Below are 26,473 nucleotides of genomic sequence, written 5' to 3' on the forward strand. Positions count from 1 at the left end.
TGTCCGGGCTCTCAGAATCGCAAGGCCGATGCCCTTTCCCGCTCATGGGAGCAAGAAAATGAGTCAGAGTCTTCAGACAAGCATCCTATTATAAATCCGTTGGCATTCTCCACGGTAGGGATGGACTCTACGCCTCCATCAGGGAAAAGTTTTGTGAAGCCGACACTAAGGAAGAAGCTCATGCATTGGGCCCATGCTTCCCGTTTTGCCGGACATACAGGTATCCAAAAAACCCTGGAGTTTATCTCTAGGTCCTATTGGTGGCCAACTCTGAAAAAGGACGTTTTGGAGTTTATTGCATCTTGCCCAAAGTGTGCTCAACATAAAGTATCCCGCCAGTCGCCTGCGGGGCAACTGGTTCCACTATCTGTTCCCCGTCGACCATGGACCCATTTGTCGATGGATTTTATTACAGATTTGCCCATGTGCAACAAGTTCAATACCATCTGGGTGGTAGTTGACCGGTTCACCAAGATGGCACACTTCATTCCTCTCACCGGTCTTCCGTCAGCTTCCAAGTTGGCTCAAGTATTCATACAAGAGATCTTCCGACTCCACGGTCTTCCAGAAGAAATTATCTCAGATCGAGGAGTTCAATTCACAGCCAAATTCTGGCGAAGTTTATGTCAAGTCCTCCAAGTCAAGTTAAAGTTTTCCACGGCTTACCATCCTCAGACCAATGGTCAAACTGAGAGGGTGAATCAGGACTTGGAGGCCTTCCTCCGCATCTATGTGTCCTCCTCTCAAGATGACTGGGTTCAATTACTTCCCTGGGCCGAGTTCTGTCATAACAACCAGTATCATTCTTCATCTTCCTCAACACCATTCTTCACCAACTTTGGATTCCACCCTAAAGTCCCTGAGTTCCAACCGCTTCCAGCAACTTCTGTTCCCGCAGTGGATATCACCTTGCATCAGTTTGCCAATATCTGGAAGAGCGTACGATCAGCTCTGCTCAAGGCATCGTTCAGGTACAAGAAGTTTGCGGATAAGAAGCGTCGAGCAGTTCCTGCTCTCAAGGTGGGTGATCGGGTATGGTTATCCACGAAGAATTTGAGGTTAAGAGTTCCCAGTATGAAGTTTGCACCTCGCTACATCGGTCCTTTTAAAATTGATCAAGTCATCAATCCTGTTGCTTACAGACTCCAGTTACCTCCCTTCTTAAAAATACCCAGGACATTCCATGTTTCCCTGTTGAAACCGCTAATCTTGAATCGGTTTCATTCCTCACTTCCACCAACTCCGAAAGTCCAAACTCAACGAGGCGTTGAGTATGAAGTGGCCAAGATCCTGGACTCACGTCACCGTTACGGTCAACTTCAGTATCTCATTGACTGGAAGGGCTATGGTCCTGAAGAACGCTCTTGGACCAATGCCTCTGACGTCCATGCTCCTGCCTTGGTCCGAAATTTCCACGCAAAGTTTCCTTTAAAGCCTAAGAAGTGTCCTGGGGCCACTCCTAAAGGGGGGGGTGCTGTCACGATCCGGGTATCTGGACGCCATTACTTACCCTTCAGATGCCTCCTAAGGCGGGCTCAGCGTTCCAGGACCGGATTCCGCTGTTCCTGAGTTTCCACATGCAGAGTGGTCTTTTCATCAGCCGCGGCCTCCGCTGTGCCCGCGGGGTTAAATGTGCATCTATCAGCCTGGCGTCTCCTGTCTCCGGTGGCCGGCGCCGCCATTACTGTTTCCCAGACCACATGGATTACAAACCAAACTTCCCTCCAAGTGTCTGCATGGGCGCAGCCATCTTGGATTCTGTCATCTGATCATTTCCACCAATCTGCTGTCTGTGTTGTTGATTTGCATAATTGCCTAGCCAACCCCTTCCTTGCTGCAGGTATAAGTAAGCTGTACCTGAGCAAGGAAGACGTCAGTGCTTTGGTTGTCAAACCTAGTTCCTGTTTGTCTCTCTTCTATGATTGTCTTCCAGGTTCCAGCTCCTGTCTCAAGACTTCCACCATAGAGACCCGCACCAGCATTCCACCTGCGGTGTAGCCTGACTCTCCAATCCATTGTGGATTCATCTGTTTCCAGCTACAACACTACCTGCTTCCAGCCTCAGCTTCCAGCAGAGTACAGCTTCCCTTAAAGGGCCGGTGTCCTTTCTACACTTTACCACTCTCCACCGGAATTATTATTTCTCCGCTCTCAAGTTCTACATTTCAGTTCACATTTCATCGCTCCCAAAGTTCATTTATTATTTAACTGGTTCCAGCCAGTATCCACTCCGTGCTAACAACAGTCTGGTTCCAGCCAGTATCCACAGCAGCTGTTTTACCTTTAGCAACCCAGCTCTTCCTGGAACACCAGCTGGTACAATCCTGGGTTATCTCCATTGCTACAGCCGGGCCTGGTAAGGACTTTCCATCTAGAAGATCATAAGAACTATCTCACACTACCAGTGCCCTGTGGCTCCTGCCATGCTGTAGTACTCAGGAACTGTATTTATTCTTTGCTGACTTTTACGTTTTCTTTTATTGCTGCTGTGATGCGGAGTTGTCATAATAAACATCATTGACTTTTATCTAAGTTGTCGTGGTCACGCCTTCGGGCAGTTATTATTCATGTTACTTACATGTCCAGGGGTCTGATACAACCTCCCAGGTTCCGGTACATCTCAGCCCCTACAACTGAGGCTGCCTCCCGTCAGCTCAGGCCCTCAGTTGTGACAATGGTCAGACGAGATTTCCGCTTCTAACTCCAGGGCCCATGCTTCAATAGCCTCAGCAGCCCATGTTGCTGCAACAGTGGGCCTTTGTGCAGCACCCGTGAGGGTGTAAATCGCTTTAAGACAACCCTCCACACGTTTATCTGTAGGATCTTTTAGAGACGTGACGGTAGTGACAGGCAGAGCTGAGGAAACCACCATCCTAGCCACATGCGAGTCTACTGGAGGAGGCGTTCTCCAATTCTTAGACAGCTCTGGTGCGAGGGGATAGCGAGCCAGCATCTTCTTTTGAGGTACAAACTTCGTACCCGGGTTTTCCCAGGGTTCCTGACGTATATCCACTAGGTGATCAGAGTGAGGTAAAACTTGTTTAACCACCTTCTGACGCTTGAACCTATCAGGTTTCTTAGGAGGAACGGATGGCTCGGGATCATCCGTAATCTGCAGAATTAACTAATAGCCTCCAAAATATCAGGAACATCCACATGTGAACTACCCTTCCCATCAGCCGTATCTGAGTCAGAACCTGTGGGGTCAGTGTATGTGCTGTCTTCATCAGACGAGGTGTCAGTGACAGCAGTGGATTGTGAGGAGACAAGCGCTCACTTAGAGGACCCCTTGGACTTAGGCAAGCGATGGTCAGACTTTTTAGTAGTCAGGGACTGGTTCAACTTCTTCAATTGAGCAGATAAATCGTTCGCCCACGGCGGGTTAGCTGCAGGGACCACATATGGTTGTACTGGCATTGGGGGTCCCATAGGGGGTGTTAGTTTATGAACTAGCGTATGCAGAAGCGTGGAAAAAGCGGCCCACGGTGGGTCATTATGTGCCTCTGTTGCCACAGTCCCACTGGGGGGCAAGGAGCCCCCAGAACCAGAGCCCACAGCTGCCTGCTATATTCCCCTCATAGGGATCTGTGGCTTCAGCAACACCGGCAGTGTGTTCAGCCCCAGAACCATTACCCTCAGAAGCAGACATGATATAACTTGCAGTATCAGGTAACACAGTACAATTGGCAGCAGCACAATACCTCTTACCCAAACTCCTGCGCAGTGTAGTCAGCACTAGCAGAGATAAAGGAGAGATATGGTGACTAAATCACAGAGAAAAATACGTATTAAAGTATATCTTTGTGAAAATCCTATATCAATATAAAACCTGACGCACCAAGCCCCCTCAGGTTATAGAATATAGGGATAGCAGGTTGAGTGAAAGACACGAAATGGACACCACTCAGCTATCTAATGCACACACAGATAGTCACAGTTTGTACAATGCAGAGGTTATTATAAACAATAATATATATATACACACACACACACACATATATATACACACACACACACACACACACACACACACACACACAGCACATTTTATTAGGTGGTGCACCGTCGGGGGGGTGTCTAGCACCGCCTTTTGGGCGTGTTTAGTACCATCTATTGATGGTCAACACATATAAAATATCCATCTTTGTACCAATCCTAATAAAGCAGATACATTGTCAGATGTTGTGGTGTGCACCAAACAAACACCCCTGATGGCACTCACTGCAATTACACTGCTCCTCATCAGCCTGGTCTGGCTCCCCCTCTCTTTCACCTGCAAGCTGCAGCAGCTTACTTACAAGTCAGTCACTCACTGACACTGACTGACGCAGACTAGTACTGATGCTGCTGGAAAAATTAGTGACGTGTCAATGCTGCTGCCGGCCGTCTGCTAGTATTTTTGTCTTCCTAAGAGGAACGCTGGCTGCATGCTGCTCCTCATCAGTGGCTGGCATTGGCATAGCATAGAAGGAGAGAGGTGTGTATGTGGCGGGTGTGATGGGTGGGCATGCGAGCAGCATGACGTAATCACGTCACATCACACTGTTTTTGTACATGGAGATGGAGCTGGGAATTTGAAAGCCGGTGTCAGTGGCACCCTTGATTAACCCAGGCATCCAGTCAGTAATGCATTCCTGACAGGGTGCAGCGCAGAGAGGACAGTAATCAACCTGCTCGGCGATCGCTGCATCAGGCATGTGAGATCGGGGTGCCAGACATTAGGGGGTGCCTGTGCGCACCAGGCACCCCCCCTGCGCACACCTATGCACGCACATACATACAGTATATCAACGTAGGTAGTAATGTGCAGTAGAAGGTAACATATGACTAATGTATAATTCAAGTGCACAGTCTAGAGTCTGATCCCTATTCATAGGGAGGTGGGACCCTAGGCAGTGAGGCACAAGGTTTTTTTTTCCGGGGGCCAGTCCAACCCTGTGTGCTTGTCTACATGTGGTAGGGAGTATAGATTGTAAGCTCAATTGGGGCAGGAACTGAATTAGGGCTGTAATTAGGGGCGTGTGAGGGGTGCAATTCCCAGGGCACAGGGCCTGGGCGCAGCAGTACGACTGCCCCATGGCTCCTACATCTGGATTTGGAAAAAATTTTGGCACATACCCTGCAACTTGCACAGCGACCCACAGCATCCTGAGGATGCTCCAGTGCCGTACTTCCCGATGCTGATGATCCCACCCCCTTGGTGCAACATCATAACATTACAAAGGGAGAATTCTCTGTATAGCGCTGCAAAATATGTATGTGCTATATAAAAAGCTTAATAAATAAATTATAAAAAATAATAAATACATGTTTGCCATTCCAATGTAATGTTGAATAGAGACATGAGTGAATTAACAGTATATACTGACAAGTGAATTAACAATTGATACTGAGACCTCCAAGTATTTCTAGAATAACTGCCTTCTGTTTTTTTTTTTAATTATTATTATTATCACCATCATCATTATTGTTATTATTATTATAATAGCAAACACAATTCAAACAAACTTTTCCTGACATTTCATGTTTTCCAAAGCAACTGTTAATTTAAAATGTGACAAAGTTAATCTGGGTACATTCTAAGCGATATACCAGCTATCCTAGAAAACTGACAAAATAATTGCGAGCCAGTCGGTGGGTGTGTACACCCAATATGTCTGTAAACGACATCGTTCATAGATATCACGTAGACCAGTGGTAGCCAACTCTGGTCCTCGAGAGCTACCAACAGTTCACGTTTTCCAGCTCACCTGGCAGGTGCACATGTGCAGTCATTACCAACTGTCACATTTTAAAAGATCCACAGGTGGAGCTAATCACTTAACTTGTGATTCTGTGAGGAGACCTGGAAAACGTGCACTGTTGGTAGCTCTCAAGGACCAGGGTTGGCTACCCCTGACGTAGACTGTGCAGCACATCTGACTGTGTGTACGGCTGGTCCGCCAACTGCCCGTACACTTGCTGTGGGGTCTGACATCACAACTGGACAAGCATTTGAAAATGCCCGCTCACCAGGAAGAGAGGACATCGGTGCAATGGCGGATCTATCAACAACATGGGCCCGCATATTTGCGCAAATGTGTGCTAAGAACTTCAATTATACTCCATGTTAATTGTGAGGGTTTATTTAAATTATTTTTACTATCAGTGTTCTTAGTGCTAAGTGTGTGCATCTGCAACTCTCTCCCTCCAGCATAGTATTAGAAGCCTCAGCATGATAGCACCTCTTGATATCTTTAGTAGTAGGATGTGCACTCCAGGTCCTCCCCTTTTTCCACTATATTTGTGTATACAGTATATTGTACACTGGAAGGCAAGGCTTCCTTCCTCTGGCATTGGCACTCCTCCCATTCACCCTCAGGTGTTTTAATTAGCTGGGTTCCTGCATTTCAGATCACACATTGATAAGGCCCTATTTTGAGGTAAGTCCTGAATAAATTTATAGAATGTGATAGTATTAGGGATGTTAGTGACCCATGTGATGAAGTCACCTGGCCGCGGTACATGGGCCAGCATATTTACACAAATGTGTGCTAAGAACTTCAATTATACTCCATGTTAATCGTGAGAGTTTATTTAAATTATTTTTACTATCAGTGTTCTTAGTGATAAGAGTGTGCATCTGCATCTCTCTTCCTCCAGGATCTACCAACAAGTCATTCTGGTGTGTACACAGCCTTAGTAATGAATACAGCTGTGTAATAGCTACCGTACATCTGGAAACATGAACTGTTAGGATTTCTGAGGGCCGAGTCTGAGAAACACAGATCTATTGGCGAGTAAGGAAGTAGCTCTAAATTAACACAATAAGAATGCAGAAAAAGTTTTCTTTATGTGTGATATGAATATTTACCTCCTCATCATGAATTCCCACTTCTTCATCTACAACTTGATCCTCCATTGATTTCATGACAATAACAAAAAAATATTGGACCTGCACAGATTAAAGGAAATAAATCTTACTTAATCAGAAATTAAAATATATACAGTATTATATTTTAATTCAGCATATTCCAACATAACTTCTGTAGTTCAATGTACAGTATGCTGTAATACTGTGTCAGTATGTAGTTATTTATTAACCTTTTTTTAAGAAATATACAGAAATGTAAAAATTCAGATATACATTTTCACACAGATAACTGACCATATCAGGAGGGTTGCAGCCCTAAAACTGACTAAGGCCCTAATTCAGAGCCTTCACTGCTGCGATCGCCTGAGCCTGCTTGACGGGCAATGGCGGGAATGCCAGCAGTGTATTAGCACCGTTGGGGCGGGGCGCGGTCCAGATAATGCACCTCTGCGGGGGTGGAGTGGGGGAGGAAGGTACGTAGGGCTTGGCATGTGGGGCAGGCTAGCCCTGTGCTGGGCGTCCACCCGCATGTCAGAGATTCTGTTCGTAGATATGCTAATTTTAGCACTTCTACAATCAGCTCTGAATCTGACCCACAATTCCTCTGCTAATACAGGTGTGCATATAACAAAACAGAGGGTGAGAGGAAAAGGGATAAAGGGGGTTATTCCGAGTTGATCGTTTGATAGCAGTTTTTAGCAGCCGTGCAAACGCATAGTCGCCGCCCACTGGGGAGTGTATTTTAACTTAGCAGAAGTGCGAACGCATGTGCAGCCGAGCTCTGCAAAAACAGTTTGTGCAGTTTCCGAGTAGCTCTGAACCTACTCAGCGCTTGCGATCACTTCAGCCTATTCGTGTCCAGATTTGACGTCATACACCCGCCCAGCAAACGCCCAGCCACGCCTGCGTTTTTTCGGGCACGCCTGCGTTTTTGCAAACACTCCCTGAAAACGGTCAGTTGACACCCAGGAACGCCCCCTTCCTGTCAATCTTCTAGCGGCCGCCAGTGCGAAGAAAAACTTCGCTAGAAACTGAGCACAACCACAAAGGGCTTTGTACCCGTACGTCGCGAGTGCACATTGCGGGGCATATGCATGCGCAGAAATGCAGTTTTTTCACCAGATCGCTGCGCTGCGAAAATCGGCAGCAAGCAATCAACTCAATCACCCCCAAAGAAAGAGGGGAAAGTGATTCCCCGTACTCAGTAAAAAAAATAGGATTTTAATACCTACCGGTAAATCCTTTTCTCTTAGTCCGTAGAGGATGCTGGGGACTCCGTAAGGACCATGGGGTATAGACTGGATCCGCAGGAGACATGGGCACACTATAAGACTTTGAATGGGTGTGAACTGGCTCCTCCCTCTATGCCCCTCCTCCAGACCTCAGTTAGAAAACTGTGCCCAGAGAGACGGACATTTCGAGGAAAGAATTAATTGTTTAAACACGGTGGGGTAAATTTACTAAGAATCGTATTTTCCCGTTTGAGGTCAAAGTTCAATCACGAATGACATCGAAAATAGGATTTTGGTACTTACCAGGTAAATCCTTTTCTTTGAATCCATAGGGGGCACTGGAGTACTCTTGGGATATGGACGGCTTCCACAGGAAGTAGGCACTGAATAAATTAATTTTGAAACTACACCTCCCCTCCATATCCCTGAGTACCTCAGTGTTTTTTACTGAGCCGAACAGGAGCGATAGAGAGGTTGACAGTGTAGAATTACATATAACATAACGGACAACAATAAAGTTGACACAACATTACTGACAACTAAACAGTTGACACCATAACTTGTTAATCTGAACCAGTCGGTGAAAGTGTGTTACCATAAGATCTACTGAACCTACCCCAAACTAGGTAAACTGCTCTGGGTGGGCGTCCAGTGCCCCCTATGAATTCAAAGAAAAGGATTTACCTGGTAAGTACCAAAATCCTATTTTCTTTTTCATCCACTAGGGGTCACTGGAGTACTCTTGGGACGTACCAAAGTTTCCCCCGCGGGCGGGAGAGCTGTTTGGCACCTGTAACACTAGGCGGCCAAAGCTAGATGCTGATGCCGCAAACGTATCAAACTTCTAGAGGCGCACAAACGTGTGCACCGAAGACCATGTAGCCGCCCGACAAAGCTGTGTCGTAGAAGCTCCACGACTCGCTGACCATGATGTTCCCACAGCATGTGTGGAATGAGCTGTTACTGATGTAGGCGGCTGTGACCTAGCATGAAGGTAAGCCTGACGTATGGTCACTTTAATCCAACTGGATAAGGTCTGCCTAGAAGCTGACCAACCCATCTTGGCAGCATCATAGAGAGCAAACAACGTATCCGTCTTACGAACGGTCGACGTTCGGTATACGTAAATGCGTAATGCGCGTACCACATCCAACCTACCAGAGTCTCCTGTTAACACAGGAACTACTATTGGTTGATTGATGTGAAAAGATGACACTACCTTTGGTAGAAAAGCGGAATTCGTCCGGAATTCCTCTCTGTCATCATGAAACACTAAATACGGTGGTTTGCACGACAAAGCACCCAAATCTGAAACATGCCTTGCTGACGCTAAGGCTAAAAGAAAAATTATTTTCCCAAGTGAGAAATGTAATATCCACTTGTTGTAAGGGTTCATAATAAAAAGACTAAGAAATCTAAAAACCAGATTCAAGTCTATGGCGCAGTAGGTAGAGTGAATGGAGGCTGAACTCTGAGGACACCCTGCATAAAAGGTGTGAACCGACGGCAATAGGGCCAATCTACTATGAAAATAAATGGACAACGCCGATATCTGCACTTTTAGTGTGGATAAACTCAGACCTCTATCTAACCCCATCTGTAGAAATAACAAAAGACGGGATAACTTCAAAGATGATGTCGGAAACTTTAGAGCTTCACACCAACCTACATAGGCACGCCAAATTCTGTAATAATGAGCTGCCGTAACCGGCTTCCTAGCTCGTAACATGGTTGGAATAACCGATTCTGGAATGCCCTCTCTTCTTAAGAGGGCTGTCTCAACAGCCACCCCGTCAAACGCGGCCGTGCTAAATCGGGTAAAAGGAATGGACCCTGCTGTAACAGGTCCGAACGTAGTGGGAGCGGCCAAAGACAGACTGCGAGTAGACCGCGGAGATCCGAGAACCAAGCTCTCCGGAGGCCAAAGAGGCGTCACTAGTATAACTGTGACGGACTCTCCTTTGATTCGTTTTAGCCACAGAGGGAGCAGCGGAAACGGTGGAAATAGATACACGAGACTGTATGGCCACGCGATTGTGAGAGCATCCACCGCCACTGCCTTTGGATCTCTCGTTCTGGACACGACCTGGGGAGTTTGATGATTGTGGCAAGATGCCATCAGGTCCACCTGCGGGTAACTCCACTTCTGGACCAGCATGTGAAATACTTATGGATTTAATGCCCATTCTCCTGGATGAAAATTCAGACGGCTGAGATAATCCGCCTCCCAGTTGTCCACTCCCGGAATGACTACTGCCGACAATATCATTTGGTGATACTCGGCCCAATAGAGGATTCCAGCTACAGATGTGACTACTTACATCCCAGCTTTTTTTTTTTTTTTTACAAATTTGGCACAACATGCAAAACACAGCTAAGCTGTTTTTCATGAGAAGCGAGTGGATGAATTTTAAAATTTTTGTTTGCCATAAAAGAATATGTATAAAGCAACATATTAAGGAAGCAAATTAAGAAAAAAAAAACACAAGGCATGACTAAATCTCTGAGTATATAGCATACAAAACTGTGCCATACATGACGGGATATAGCAAAGATGTATGTGGACACATCTGTACTTCCCGCATTGCCATACGGCTTTTCGTTCCTCCTTGTTTGTTGATGTATGCGACCGCCGTCGCATTGTCTGACTGCACCTTAACAGCCTGAGCCTGCAGCCTGTGCACTGCTTGTCATAGCGCATTGTAAATTGCCCGGAGTTCCAGGACATTTATAGACAGCAATCTTTCGTGATCCGCCCAGAGACCCTGGAGCTGATCATTTTGAACTACAGCTCCCCAACCTCTGAGACTTGCGTCCGCCGTGAGAATTATCCAATTCCAGGCACCGAACCGTTTCCCTGCGGTTAGATTCTTTACTCTGAGCCACCAGAGTAGAGACTCTCTGGCCCTTGGAGACAACCTCACTCTGCGGTAAATCTGCAGATGCGAGCCCGTGAGTGAAGTCCTCCGAACTGAAGCGTTTCGAAAGCCGCCACCATTGTGTCTAATAGGCGAATGCACAAAAGAACCGAGACTGTGCGTGGCTTGAGCACTAATTGTACCAGATGACGAAATGACCTGTACTTTCTGTTCGGGTATGTAAATTCTTTGATATACCGTATCGAGAATCATACCTAGGAATTGAAGTCGTTGAGACGGAATCATTCAGGAATTCGCGTAGACAATGGTAGGAAATCAGATTTTCCCCCCCACTTGGTCTGCGATCTATCTTGTTTGGAATCCGACTCCGCCTGTTAGGAACGTAGCCAAAGTGGACGTTATGCGCTACTAGCGAAGCTGAAAACGCAAGAACCAACTGCCAACGTCCAAAGAAGCTGTAGGCAGCAAGAAGTGTAAGGTGGTCTTTATTTAGGGCAAACCTGAACTGGAATGCCCTGCCACTACAGCCTTGTTACCTCAAACCCTTACCAAAGCAGGGCGAAACAACAGCCCTACTGCTGTGTAGGGTACACTCCGATAATAAGAATTTACTTACCGATAATTCTATTTCTCGGAGTCCGTAGTGGATGCTGGGGTTCCTGAAAGGACCATGGGGAATAGCGGCTCCGCAGGAGACAGGGCACAAAAGTAAAGCTTTCCGATCAGGTGGTGTGCACTGGCTCCTCCCCCTATGACCCTCCTCCAAGCCAGTTAGGTACTGTGCCCGGACGAGCGTACACAATAAGGGAGGAATTTTGAATCCCGGGTAAGACTCATACCAGCCACACCAATCACACCGTACAACTTGTGATCTAAACCCAGTTAACAGTATGATAACAGCGGAGCCTCTGAAAAGATGGCTCACAACAATAATAACCCGATTTTTGTAACTATGTACAAGTATTGCAGATAATCCGCACTTGGGATGGGCGCCCAGCATCCACTACGGACTCCGAGAAATAGAATTATCGGTAAGTAAATTCTTATTTTCTCTATCGTCCTAGTGGATGCTGGGGTTCCTGAAAGGACCATGGGGATTATACCAAAGCTCCCAAACGGGCGGGAGAGTGCGGATGACTCTGCAGCACCGAATGAGAGAACTCCAGGTCCTCCTTAGCCAGGGTATCAAATTTGTAGAATTTAGCAAACGTGTTTGCCCCTGACCAAGTAGCTGCTCGGCAAAGTTGTAAAGCCGAGACCCCTCGGGCAGCCGCCCAAGATGAGCCCACCTTCCTTGTGGAATGGGCATTTACATATTTTGGCTGTGGCAGGCCTGCCACAGAATGTGCAAGCTGAATTGTATTACACATCCAACTAGCAATAGTCTGCTTAGAAGCAAGAGCACCCAGTTTGTTGGGTGCATACAGGATAACAGCAAGTCAGTTTTCCTGACTCCAGCCGTCCTGGAACATATTTTCAGGGCCCTGACAACATCTAGCAACTTGGAGTCCTCCAAGTCCCTAGTAGGTGCAAGGCACCACAATAAGCTGGTTCAGGTGAAACACTGACACCACCTTAGGGAGAGAACTGGGGACGAGTCCGCAGCTCTGCCCTGTCCGAATGGACAAACAGATATGGGCTTTTTTGAGAAAAAACCACCAATTTGACACTCGCCTGGTCCAGGCCAGGGCCAAGAGCATGGTCACTTTTCATGTGAGATGCTTCAAATCCACAGATTTGACTGGTTTTAAACCAATGTGATTTGAGGAATCCCAGAACTACGTTGAGATCCCACAGTGCCACTGGAGGCACAAAAGGGGGTTGTATATGCAATACTCCCTTGACAAACTTCTGGACTTCAGGAACTGAAGCCAATTCTTTCTGGAAGAAAATCGACAGGGCCGAAATTTGAACCTTAATGGACCCCAATTTGAGGCCCATAGACACTCCTGTTTGCAGGAAATGCAGGAAACGACCGAGTTGAAATTTCTTTGTGGGGCCTTCCTGGCCTCACACCACGCAACATATTTTCGCCACATGTGGTGATAATGTTGTGCGGTCACCTCCTTTCTGGCCTTGACCAGGGTAGGAATGACCTCTTCCGGAATGCCTTTTTCCCTTAGGATCCGGCTTTCCACCGCCATGCCGACAAACGCAGCTGCGGTAAGTCTTGGAACAGACATGGTACTTGCTGAAGCAAGTCCCTTCTTAGCGGCAGAGGCCATAAGACCTCTGTAAGCATCTCTTGAAGTTCCGGGTACCAAGTCCTTCTTGGCCAATCCGGAGCCATGAGTATAGTTCTTACTCCTCTACGTCTTATAATTCTCAGCACCTTAGGTATGAGAAGCAGAGGAGGGAACACATACACCGACTGGTACACCCACGGTGTTACCAGAACGTCCACAGCTATTGCCTGAGGGTCTCTTGACCTGGCGCAATACCTGTCCCGTTTTTTGTTCAGACGGGACGCCATCATGTCCACCTTTGGTATTTCCCAACGGTTTACAATCATGTGGAAAAAACTTCCCGATGAAGTTTCCACTCTCCCGGGTGGAGGTCGTGCCTGCTGAGGAAGTCTGCTTCCCAGTTTCCATTCCCGGGATGAAACACTGCTGACAGTGCTATCACATGATTTTCCGCCCAGCGAAAAGTCCTTGCAGTTTTTGCCATTGCCCTCCTGCTTCTTGTGTCGCCCTGTCTGTTTACGTGGGCGACTGCCGTGATGTTTTTCCCACTGGATCAATACCGGCTGACCTTGAAGCAGAGGTCTTGCTAAGCTTAGAGCATTATAAATTTACCCTTAGCTCCAGTATATTTATGTGGAGAAAAGTCTCCAGACTTGATCACACTCCCTGGAAATTTTTTTTTTTTTTCCCTGTGTGACTGCTCCCCAGCCTCTCGGGCTGGGCTCCGTGGTCACCAGCATCCAATCCTGAATGCCGAATCTGCGGCCCTCTAGAAGATGAGCACTCTATAACCACCACAGGAGAGACACCCTTGTCCTTGGATATAGGGTTATCCGCTGATGCATCTGAAGATGCGATCCGGACCATTTGTCCAGCAGATCCCACTGAAAAGTTCTTGCGTGAAATCTGCCGAATGGAATTGCTTCGTAGGAAGCCACCATTTTTACCAGGACCCTTGTGCAATGATGCACTGTTTTTAGGAGGTTCCTGACTAGCTCGGATAACTCCCTGGCTTTCTCTTCCGGGAGAAACACCTTTTTCTGGACTGTGTCCAGAATCATCCCTAGGCACAGCAGACGTGTCGTCGGGATCAGCTGCGATTTTGGAATATTTAGAATCCACCCGTGCTGTTGTAGCAGTATCCGAGATAGTGCTACTCCGACCTCCAACTGTTCCCTGGACTATGCCCTTATCAGGAGATCGTCCAAGTAAGGGATAATTAAGACGCCTTTTCTTCGAAGAAGAATCATCATTTCGGCCATTACCTTGGTAAAGACCCGGGGTGCCGTGGACAATCCAAACGGCAGCGTCTGAAACTGATAGTGACAGTTCTGCACCACGAACCTGAGGTACCCTTAGTGAGAAGGGCAAATTTGGGACATAGAGGTAAGCATCCCTGATGTCCCGGGACACTATATAGTCCCCTTCTTCCTGGTTCGTTATCACTGCTCTGAGTGACTCCATCTTGATTTGAACCTTTGTAAGTGTTCAAAAATTTTTTTAGAATAAGTCTCACCTAGCCTTCTGGCTTCAGTACCACAATATAGTGTGGAATAATACCCCTTTTCTTGTAGTAGGAGGGGTAATTTAATTATCACCTGCTGGGAATACAGCTTGTGAATTTTTTCCCATACTGCCTCCTTGTCGGAGGGAGACCTTGGTAAAGCAGACTTCAGGAGCCTGCGAAGGGGAAACGTCTCGACATTCCAATCTGTACCCCTGGGATACTACTTGTAGGATCAAGGGGTCCTGTACGGTCTCAGCGCCATGCTGAGAACTTGTCAGAAGCGGTGGAACGCTTCTGTTCCTGGGAATGGGCTGCCTGCTGCAGTCTTCTTCCCTTTCCTCTATCCCTGGGCAGATATGATCTTATAGGGACGAAAGGACTGAGGCTGAAAAGACGGTGTCTTTTTCTGCAGAGATGTGACTTAGGGTAAAAACTGCGGATTTTCCAGCAGTTGCCGTGGCCACCAGGTCCGATGGACCGACCCCAAATAACTCCTCTTCCTTTATACGGCAATACACCTTTGTGCCGTTTGGAATCTGCATCACCTGACCACTGTCGTGTCCATAACATCTTCTGGCAGATATGGACATCGCATTTACTCTTGATGCCAGAGTGCAAATATCCCTCTGTGCATCTCGCATATATAGAAATGCATCCTTTAAATGCTCTATAGTCAATAAAATACTGTCCCTGTCAAGGGTATCAATATTTTTAGTCAGGGAATCCGACCAAGCCACCCCAGCTCTGCACATCCAGGCTGAGGCGATCGCTGGTCGCAGTATAACACCAGTATGTGTGTATATACATTTTATGATATTTTCCAGCCTCCTGTCAGCTGGTCCTTGAGGACGGCCCTATCTATAGACGGTACCGCCACTTGTTTTGATAAGCGTGTGAGCGCCTTATCCACCCTAAGGGGTGTTTCCCAACGCGCCCTAACTTCTGGCGGGAAAGGGTATACCGCCCATAATTTTCTATCGGGGGGAACCCACGCATCATCACACACTTTATTTAATTTATCTGATTCAGGAAAAACTACGGTAGTTTTTTCACATCCCACATAATACCCTCTTTTGTGGTACTTGTAGTATCAGAAATATGTAACACCTCCTTCATTGCCTTTAACGTGTGGCCCTAATAAGGAATACGTTTGTTTATTCACCGTCGACACTGGATTCAGTGTCCCTGTCTGTGTCTGTGTCGACCGACTAAAGTAAACGGGCGTTTTAAAACCCCTGACGGTGTTTTTGAGACGTCTGGACCGGTACTAATTGTTTGTCGGCCGTCTCATGTCGTCAACCGACCTTGCAGCGTGTTGACATTATCACGTAATTCCCTAAATAAGCCATCCATTCCGGTGTCGACTCCCTAGAGAGTGACATCACCATTACAGGCAATTGCTCCGCCTCCTCACCAACATCGTCCTCATACATGTCGACACACACGTACCGACACACAGCACACACACAGGGAATGCTCTGATAGAGGACAGGACCCACTAGCCCTTTGGAGAGACAGAGGGAGAGTTTACCAGCACACACCAAAAACGCTATAATTATATAGGGACAACCTTATATAAGTGTTTTCCCTTATAGCATCTTTTTTATATATTTCTAACGCCAAATTAGTGCCCCCCCTCTCTGTTTTAACCCTGTTTCTGTAGTGCAGTGCAGGGGAGAGCCTGGGAGCCTTCCCTCCAGCCTTTCTGTGAGGGAAAATGGCGCTGTGTGCTGAGGAGATAGGCCCCGCCCCTTTTTCGGTGGCCTCGTCTCCCGCTCTTAACGGATTCTGGCAGGGGTTAAATATCTCCATATAGCCTCCGGAGGCTATATGTGAGGTATTTTTAGCCAAAATAGGTATTCATTTGCCTCCCAGGGCGCCCCCCTCCCAGCGCCCTGCACCCTCAGTGACTGCCGTGTGAAGTGTGCTGAGAGGAAAATGGCGCACAGCTGCAGTGCTGTGCGCTACCTTTAGAAGACTGAGGAGTCTTCTGCCGCCGATTCTGGACCTCTTCTTACTTCAGCATCTGCAAGGGGGCCGGCGGCAAGGCTCCGGTGACCATCCAGGCTGTACCTGTGATCGTCCCTCTGGAGCTGATGTCCAGTAGCCAAGAAGCCAATCCATCCTGCACGCAGGTGAGTTCACTTCTTCTCCCCTAAGTCCCTCGTTGCAGTGATCCTGTTGCCAGCAGGACTCACTGTAAAATAAAAAACCTAAGCTAAACTTTTCTAAGCAGCTCTTTAGGAGAGCCACCTAGATTGCACCCTTCTCGGCCGGGCACAAAAATCTAACTGGCTTGGAGGAGGGTCATAGGGGGAGGAGCCAGTGCACACCACCTGATCGGAAAGCTTTACTTTTGTGCCCTGTCTCCTGCGGAGCCGCTATTCCCCATGGTCCTTTCAGGAACCCCAGCATCCACTAGGACGATAGAGAAATGTAGTAAAACACCCAAAAATTGCAATCGTCTTTCATTGGAAATCATTCAGCCTTCGCTGAGAACCTGACGTACTGGCCTGGCGGCAAATCGACTGCAACAATCTAACTGAAACAGTAAAAAAAAAAAAATTTTTTTTTTTTTTTTTTCTCAGGCAGTACATGCTCCTGCATTCCCCCAAAAGAGGACCAGTAAGGGACTGTCTGTGCAGTTTTTACGCAGAGCACTAACCACTATACGATCACGACAACTTAAACGAGCCAGGTAGGAGACGAACCTACAATCTTGTTATCTATAGTCAGATGCGTTATACATTGCGCCACTGGCCCAGATTCGTATTTGTCCGCCACACTGTGTGACCGACTTTGCAGCGAAGCTGCTTGTTTGACTATGCATTAGACTTAGTGATCATGTACTCAACCAGTAAGTACACCACGGAAGAAATGTGTGAATTAACCTGCATTACCGTGCATGTGGTTACCAGCAATAGTGAATCTTCCTGTAGAGTCATGCTGTACAAAAAAAAAAAACTATTAATAAATTAAACTCCTAACAACACCCCACTCCTCCAGATGCTAAGTGTTGTAGAGCAGCAACCTCCGGGAAAGAACCAGGAAGTAACGTTAAAAGAAAAATGGTGTCCTACCATGTTTTTTTTGTTTTTTGTTTTTTTAACACCTGTTAAACCAGGATCTGAACCAGTGTCCATGCAAACACAATGTTCACTGTGGCCGGAAAGCCTAACCACTTAGCTACAGAGCCACCTGTAAAAACAATAAGCAAAGCTGCTGCAAATGAGGCCTGAACTCACCATGTTTGATGTGCTCAACAGATACTGTTTAATAAGCACTGTGTGCTGACCAATTAGTCTTGCTTACTGCAAAATAGATTTTTAATGTCAGCATATTATATATATATATATATATATATATATATATATATATATATATATATATATATATATATATATCTACACATACATACAACAATGTATATTCACACATACTCAGACCTTAATATATATATATATATATATATATATATATATATATATATATATATATATATTCATACACATATATATTATATACCTATACAAATATCCAGATATATCCTGATACAGAGGTATAATACATTTTTTTAGAAGTCTGAAACTAAATGTGACCTCACACAGGCTTAAAACCTGAGATGACTGCTGCTTAACCACAGCTTAGTTAATGGGCCCTATCTAGTGGCCGGCGCCGGGAGCGCGCTCTTGGGAGCAGCCTCTGGAGAGCTATCCTGACCGTTAAACCTATGGTAGGTTTATATTGATAGTGTAAGCCCCAACTGAGCTATTTTTTTATTTTATTTTATTTTTGAACTAGCATGCATTAGTATGCAATCTAGTTGGATCACCAGTTTCCCAGATGGTAAAACACTATGCTTAGCTTCCAAGCTCAGATGAGTTTGGGCGTATCCAGAGTGGTGTGGCTGTAGATTAAAAATACCTACAGCACCTGTACTCCCAGGTGGCTAATCAGGCCCAACACTGCTTAGCTTCCAAAATCAGATGAGATTGGGCGTATCCAGTGTGGTGTGGCCAAGTGAATTAAGCCAAAGCTGCTGCAGGCTTTGCAGTGCTCCACAGATACTGTTTTATAAGCACCATGTGCTGACCAATTGATATAACATATCTTACTTTACAACAGTGACCAAAGCCAGTATTTGGCTGCCACAGCCATGATTCAGATTTGCAGTCTTTAGGATCATTATAAACGGTTTATGAAATAAATAATTAGTAAGTGTATACCCATGTTCTAGACATGGCAGGGAAACTGCTTATTAGTAATTGCTGGTGTCTTACTCATGCAGACAGACAATACAAAAAAACAAAACAAAAAAAAAAACACAACTTGTACGACTCAGTAAATAGCACTAAGGTGTCTCTATAAATATATATCTGGCCAAGTACAGTGCATGCCAGCAATATGTCTGATCCCAAATTACCCTTAACACCCCTGCGCCTTCAATGGAGGAGAGATGTAACATAGGAAATTCTGGAAATACAACAGGAAAACAGGAAGCATGGTTAATATGTCCCCATGCATCCTGTTTTAACAAAGACTTCATAGCCTATTGTAATACATATGCAGCGCTGCTGTATTCCCTTTATCAATAAGAGTTGAATCATGATCTTTTATCCAGTGACCCTGACATTTCTGTGTGCAGGGAACATCACTGTGGCAGCAAAGTTACTCATGGAGCGGCCTATGCATAAACCCATGTGGCTGACGCAGCTCAGAGCGGCGGGGGACCACACACACATACACACACACAGTATCCCATACAGTGGGGCGGCAGCGTGAGCTGACCGCCCCGTTCAACATACCTGGACCCTGTGGTGAGGGCTATGACGGGCCTTCTCTGTAAGTTCCGTCCAGCCTTTACTGCAGGTTTTAGTCCTGCACGTGGTAGTGAGGGAGCTCTTTTTAGAGAGGTCCGACACCCACAGCTGCTAAAGCAGCCTTCACTATCCCGGACCCACGCCTATTGGAAGGGGGGAAGGAATGTGGTAAATCGTTGAAAAAAAGAAAAAACTTAGAAAAAAATTCCATGAAATGTGGACCTCTGTGGCAGCAAAGCCACAAGCCTACTAACTGTGTCGAGCACAGAAAAAAACACTGAGGTACTCAGGGATATGGAGGGGAGGTGTAGTTTCAAAATTAATTTATTCAGTGCCTACTTCCTGTGGAAGCTGTCCATATCCCAAGAGTACTCCAGTGACCCCTAGTGGATGAAAAAGAAAGTGTAAATATGCAACTTTTTGAATTGATTACGACTAATTTACTAAGCTGCCGTATTCTGCATTTTCGGTTTTTCCGATGTCGATGTCATTCGTTTTTTTAGGCAGTGTTTTACGTGAGTGACTTGTAAAACACTGCCGACTTTAATACAATGAATCTCGGCCGGATCTGAGAGATCCGTGCAGGGCTTCATTGTGCACCTTGTAAAAAAAATAAAAAATGTTTAAACTTGAAAAAAAAAATTGCGTGGGGTCCCCCCTCCTAAGCCAAACCAGCCTCGGGCTCTTTGAGCCGGCCCTGGTTGCAAAAATATGGGGGAAAAATTGACAGGGGTTCCCCCATATTTAAGCAACCAGCACCGGGCTCTGCGCCTGGTCCTGGTTCCAAAAATACGGGGGACAAAAAGCGTAGGGGTCCCCCGTATTTTTGAAAACAGCACCGGGCTCCACTAGCTGGACAGATAATGCCACAGCCGGGGGTCACTTTTATACAGTGCCTTGCGGCCGTGGCATTAAATATCCAACTAGTCACCCCTGGCCGGGGTACCCTGGGGGAGTGGGGACCCCTTCAATCAAGGGGTCCCCCCCCCCCCAGCCACCCAAGGGCCAGGGGTGAAGCCCAAGGCTGTCCCCCCCATCCAATGGGCTGCGGATGGGGGGCTGATGGCCTTTGTTGAAAGTAATGAATATTGTTTTTAGTAGCAATACTACAAGTCCCAGCAAGCCTCCCCCGCAAGCTGGTACTTGGAGAACCACAAGTACCGGCATGCGGCGGAAAACCGGACCCCTTTCCCCGAATGCCAGAAACCCCCTCTGACTGATGTCTAAGTGGGTTTCGTCAGCCAATCAGGGAGCGCCACGTTGTGGCACCCTCCTGATCGGCTGTGTGCTCCTGTACTGTCTGACAGGCGGCACACGGCAGTGTTACAATGTAGCGCCTATGCGCTCCATTGTAACCAATGGTGGGAACTTTGTGGTCAGCGGTGAGGTCACTTTCGGTCAACCGCTGACTACAAAGTTCCCACCATTGGTTACAATGGAGCGCATAGGCGCTACATTGTAACACTGCCGTGTGCCGCCTGTCAGACAGTACAGGAGCACACAGCCGATCAGGCGCTCCCTGATTGGCTGAAGAAACCCACTTAGACATCAGTCAGAGGGGGTTTCTGGCATTCGGGGAAAGGGGTCCCATGTGAAAACATGGGTCCCCTTTCAGTTCGTGGTTGGGTGTCCCGTTTTTTTATTTTTACAAGTACGTGGATTACAAATGGATTATCCGAGGAGCCCTCTACACTGGATTTGGTGAGTAGGATTTTTTCAACAGGTACACCATGGATTCTACTGGAGAAGAGGACCGACCCTCGTGTGAACATAAGGTAAGTATGTGTATATGGTGGTGTGTATGAATGCATTAAAGTTATACTTTCAAGGTGTGTGTGTAATGTCTTTATTGGGGTATTTTTTTAGTAGTAGTACTACAGGTACCAGCGGGCCCGGTTTTCCGCCGCATGCTGGTACTTCTGGTTCTCCAAGTACCAGCTTGCGGGGGAGGCTTGCTGGGACTTGTAGTACTGCTACTAAAAACAATATTCATTACTTTCAACAAAGGCTATCAGCCCCCCATCCGCAGCCCATTGGATGGGGGGGGACAGCCTCGGGCTTCACCCCTGGCCCTTGGGTGGCTGGGGGGGACCCCTTGATTGAAGGGGTCCCCACTCCCCCAGGGTACCCCGGCCAGGGGTGACTAGTTGGATATTTGATGCCACGGCCGCAAGGCACTGTATAAAAGTGACCCCCGGCTGTGGCATTATCTGTCCAGCTAGTGGAGCCCGGTGCTGGTTTCAAAAATACGGGGGACCCCTACGCTTTTTGTCCCCCGTATTTTTGGAACCAGGACCAGGCGCAGAGCCCGGTGCTGGTTGCTTAAATATGGGGGAACCCCTGTCAATTTTTTTCCCATATTTTTGCAACCAGGGCCGGCTCAAAGAGCCCGAGGCTGGTTCCCACCCCTTCCCACTGAAAAACATGCACGGATCTCATGGATCCGTGCATGCCTATACAAACACGGGATAAAAAAGCAGGTCTGGGGTTTTTTTAGCACTTTTTCACGATTTGTATTTCATCACGGCAGTGTTTGTGTTTTGCACTTTTTAGTAAATGACCGATTTCTACCAAATTGCAGGCGTATTTGACCGATGGTGTATTGATTCGTGATTTTTTCCTAGGACTTCCAAAATATTACGAATGCCCTCATCACTGCCGTGATTTTTGCTTAGTAAATTACCGAGATGACACTTTGAAGAAAAAACGGCATCTCGGTCAAAATCGGGACCTTAGTAAATATACCCCGGTGAGTGTCATACCAGCTCACACCACGAACATACCGCAAAATGTGGCATTCAATAGAATACCAGCCAACGGCATGAAAACATACACAGCCACATGCTGAGAGAATATGTAACACAACCTGTGTGTCAACACAACCAATAAGAAGACACCGCACGCCATGGCATGAAACAACGTCAGCAACAGCCTGACAGAAAAGAAACACCACAAGAGTGTAACCATAACCAATAACTGCAGACACAGTACGCACTGGGATGGGCGCCCAGCATCCTCTACGGACTAAGAGAAAAGGATTTACCGGTAGGTATTAAAATACTATTTTCTCCTACATCCTAGAGGATGCTGGGGACTCCGAAAGGACCATGGGGTTTATACCAAAGCTCCAGACCGGGCGGGAGAGTGCGGACGACTCTGCAGCACCAATTGAGCAACAAGAGGACCCCATCAGCGAGGGTATCAACTTGTAGAGCTTAGCAAAGCGTTTGAACCCGACCAAGTATCCGCTCGGCAAAGATGAATCGTCGAGACTCCACGGGCATTCGCCCAAGAAAACCCACTTTCCAAGTAGAATGGGTCACCACCGAATTCGATAACGGCAATCCAGCCGTACAACGAGCGCACCGAATCGGATCACAGATCTAGCGTGTAACCGACTACAGAGACGCATACGCCCCAATCACGCTGGGAGCATACCAGACAAACAGAGCCTCTGTTTCCCCAATCTGATCCAAATTGGCGACCTAACTATTCAAAGCCCTGACTACATCGAGAGACTTTGAATCAGCTAATGCCTAAGAACCACCGGCATCAAAATAGGCTGATTTCTGCGAAACCTAGAAACCACATTTGGCAGAACTATTATCCGAGTTCTCAATTCCACTCTATCCACATGGAAGATCAAACAGGGCTCTCGTGAGACGAGGCCGCTACTTCGGACACCCGCCTTGCGGATGCCAAAGCCAATAGCATGACCACTTTCCAAAAGAGAAATTTTAACACAACCTTTCACAAAGGTCCAAACAGTGTGAGACAAGAAAACGCAACACCACGTCAAGGTCCCACGGTGCCAACGGGGGCACAAATGGAGGTTGGAAGTGCACGAAGGTCCGAACTTCCAGAAAAGTTGCCAATTCTTTCTTGAAAGAAAATTTATAAGGCCAAAAGCGCACTTAAATGGAGCTTAACTTTAGGCCTGCCCCACACCTGCTTGCAAAGAATGGAGAAGAACGACCCAGCTGAAAGTCTTCCGTAGTAGCCTTTTTGGATTCACACCAAGACACCTATTGTCTCCAAACACGATGGTAAGCCTTTGCCATTACTTCTTTTCTAGCCTGAAGAAGAGTGGAAATTACTTCACTGGGAATACCCTTTCTGGCTAGGATATGGCGTTCAACCGCCACGCCGTCAAACGCAACTGCGGTAAATCTTGATACACGCCCGGATCTTGCTGTAACAGTTCCTCACGTAGAGGAAGAGGCCATGGATCTTCTATGAGTAAATCTTGAAGAACTGGATACCAAGCCCTCCTTGGTTAGACCGGAACAATGAGGATCGCCTGAACCTTTGTTCTTCTTACGTTTATCACCTTTCGAAGAGTGAAAACGGAGGGGACACATAGACCGACTGAAAACACCCAAGGTGTCCCGAGGACGTCCACTGCTATAGCTTGAGTGTCCCCGGAACAATATTCCTGAGATCTCTCGTTGAGGCGAGACGCCAACATGTCCACTTGAGGCACTCCTCAAAGGCTTGTCACTTCAGTAAGAACTTCTCGATGACGACTGTATTTCTCCCGGATGGAGATCGCGTCTGCAGAGGAATCTATTTCTCCGTCGTTCACATCCGGAACGAAGACTGCTAATATAGCGTTTACCAGTCTTTCCACCCAGCAGAAAAACCCTTTTTCGGCTTCTGCCATTGCCGCTTTGCTCCTTGTTCCGCCCTAGCGGCTTACTTACACCACTGCAGTCAAATTGTCCTACAGAATTAACACGGGCAGAAAACAAAGCATATGTTCATTGAAAATAGCTCTTAAATCAAGAAAGCTTATCGCAGACAAGCTTCACACTTGACCCTTTCCTCTATAAATACTTCCCTTGCAAGGACTGCTCCCCAGTCTCAGAAATCTGCATGCATGGACACCAGGATCTCATCCTGGATTCCGAACCTACGTCCCTCTAGGAGGTGAGAACTGAGCAGACTGCACAGGAGCGATATCCTGGCCATTAGGATTATATTCCAGCGCTTGTGCAGGTGAGACCCGGGCCACATTTCCAACTGGCCCCGTGAAAACCACTCTGGCATTTGACCAGCTCCCCGAAAAGGCCTCTTAGGCCGGACCCATCTTCTTCATCAACAGAACATATTGATGGATTGTCACTGCAAAACTGATCCGACTCCGGATCTTCAGACCTCCTTCCACAGGAACACACAGAACTTCAACCGTTCAGTATCTACTCTGATACCCACCTCCGACGTCTGCGTCGTTGGGAATAACAGGCTTCCCCTGTGTTGAAGCACAGTCATAGAGAAAACGACGATTTGCACCACTTGTGACCTGACCTCGCCGTAATCAGGAGAGTATCTCAGTACAAAATAACAATGGGTCTTACTATTGAAAGAACCTCAGCATACTGCCATCACTCCGGTGAAATGGCAAAGACAACCTGGATATCAACCTAGGTAAGCTAAATGTGAGGAAAACGCATTTAACCCCTTTTCTACCTTTACGTGCTGAAGCACCTTCATAAGTAGAAACCTTATATTCTACATAATTTTATTTTATTTTATTTTTTTGGATAGCAGGACAATGTCCTGAACCTGACGCAACTCTGGTATGGCGTCGCGTACTACCTCCCCTTCCAGAGGGGAATCGCTAAGACCTATTCAAAAAAAGTCAGTGAGGGAAATAATCTGTAAACCCCAGCATGTCTTCTATGAGTAACTCCCAGGTCCAAGTCCAGTCTCGGACTGACTGAAGAGTAGTAGACGAGTTCCCACCGGAGTGGCCTCCAGTCAGATAGACCACCGACATGCGGTGGATGTGTTAGACTACAGTCAACAACATCCGCTTCTGCGAACCTAACAAGGCTGCAGAACTCTTACCTTGACACCCTCCCCAATTTGCCCCGAAGAGGAAAAAAGAAAGGTATCAAACCGGTTAAACTGACCGCATCCCACAACCGAACGCGTCACCAACCATTGTGAGGTAATCCAACTCACGTAGCTGACTTACCCGCGGTATCTGCCAAGATTGACCGAACCGAGGCCACCCCCACAGCGGTACACCGTCCCAGGGTAATACTCCAGTACCTCTCGGATTCAGCCTCAGCATTTCTACTGCAGAAGCACTGCAACCTGTCTCCATGTTATAGAAAAGGATCAACATAAGACACATCCCCTCTTCTATAGGGTAAATCTATCGGATGCCTTTCCGAATACCACATTCCCCCCATGTGCAGGCAATGTACATAACTCCAGATTAAAGAATAAAATATCACTTAGCTTCCTGTGTACGATACTTCGCGACATGGCCCCGTGCCAACCAGGAGTTGATTTTCATAGTATTCTATCCGCAGCGGAAAAGAATAACCATTCGGGCTTCTTTCTGACACCAACTCGTCACGACCGACCTAGAGCTTCACCAACAGAGCGACCAGCACATGAGAAGGAATACTATTATTGCAGCATCCATTAACAATGTAATATGAATACACATAATGTAATACACAACTACACACATATCCTAAATATATATATATATATATATATATATATATATATATACACACACACACACACACATATAAGCGGATTACCCGGAACCAGCGGGTCCCTAGTTGTGTTCTGACTGTGTATGAGCATGTACTGAAGCCCCAGTTGTGGATCTGCCAGGAAACATTATGGTCGACAGAAAACCTCGTATTCGTCGACAGCAGGGAGTAGTAATCATGCAAAATAACATACTAATAACTCCGAGGGGACTGAATGAAGATACACAATAAGTTCAATAACACTCCCCTATATGTACTACCATGTCTGCGCACGAGCTACAGGCCCACGGAACAGTACCCCCCCAAATACATAGAACATATATATAGGTATAGGTAGTTACCGCATGTTAATTAACTTCATAGAACTTCATGCATATAGAACTTCATGCATACCACAGGGGGTCCCTATACAGTGTATAGACACTGTATAGGTGTCCTGTCCCCCCCCAACAAGTGATATATGCACATTGCTGCTCAG

At 46.8% G+C, this 26,473-nt stretch overlaps 1 protein-coding gene across 5 annotated transcripts in view; it reads right to left on the reverse strand.

Annotated features, from left to right (window-relative positions):
* DMC1 (DNA meiotic recombinase 1) overlaps window positions 1–26,473 on the reverse strand; it is a 465,896-nt gene that overhangs the window by 371,560 nt on the left and 67,863 nt on the right. For 4 of the 5 annotated variants that reach the window (XM_063938805.1, XM_063938803.1, XM_063938804.1 and 1 more), the window contains exon 2: window positions 6,854–6,934. In XM_063938805.1, coding sequence (XP_063794875.1) covers window positions 6,854–6,910 — 57 coding nt within the window. In that variant the 5' untranslated portion in view covers window positions 6,911–6,934. Of the gene's footprint in view, window positions 1–6,853; window positions 6,935–19,462; window positions 19,756–26,473 lie in introns of those variants that run through there. The other variant, XM_063938802.1, reaches the window with a different exon arrangement.

This window comes from Pseudophryne corroboree, chromosome 9 (genome assembly GCF_028390025.1).
Source record: "Pseudophryne corroboree isolate aPseCor3 chromosome 9, aPseCor3.hap2, whole genome shotgun sequence".
NCBI classification, from domain to species: domain Eukaryota; kingdom Metazoa; phylum Chordata; class Amphibia; order Anura; family Myobatrachidae; genus Pseudophryne; species Pseudophryne corroboree.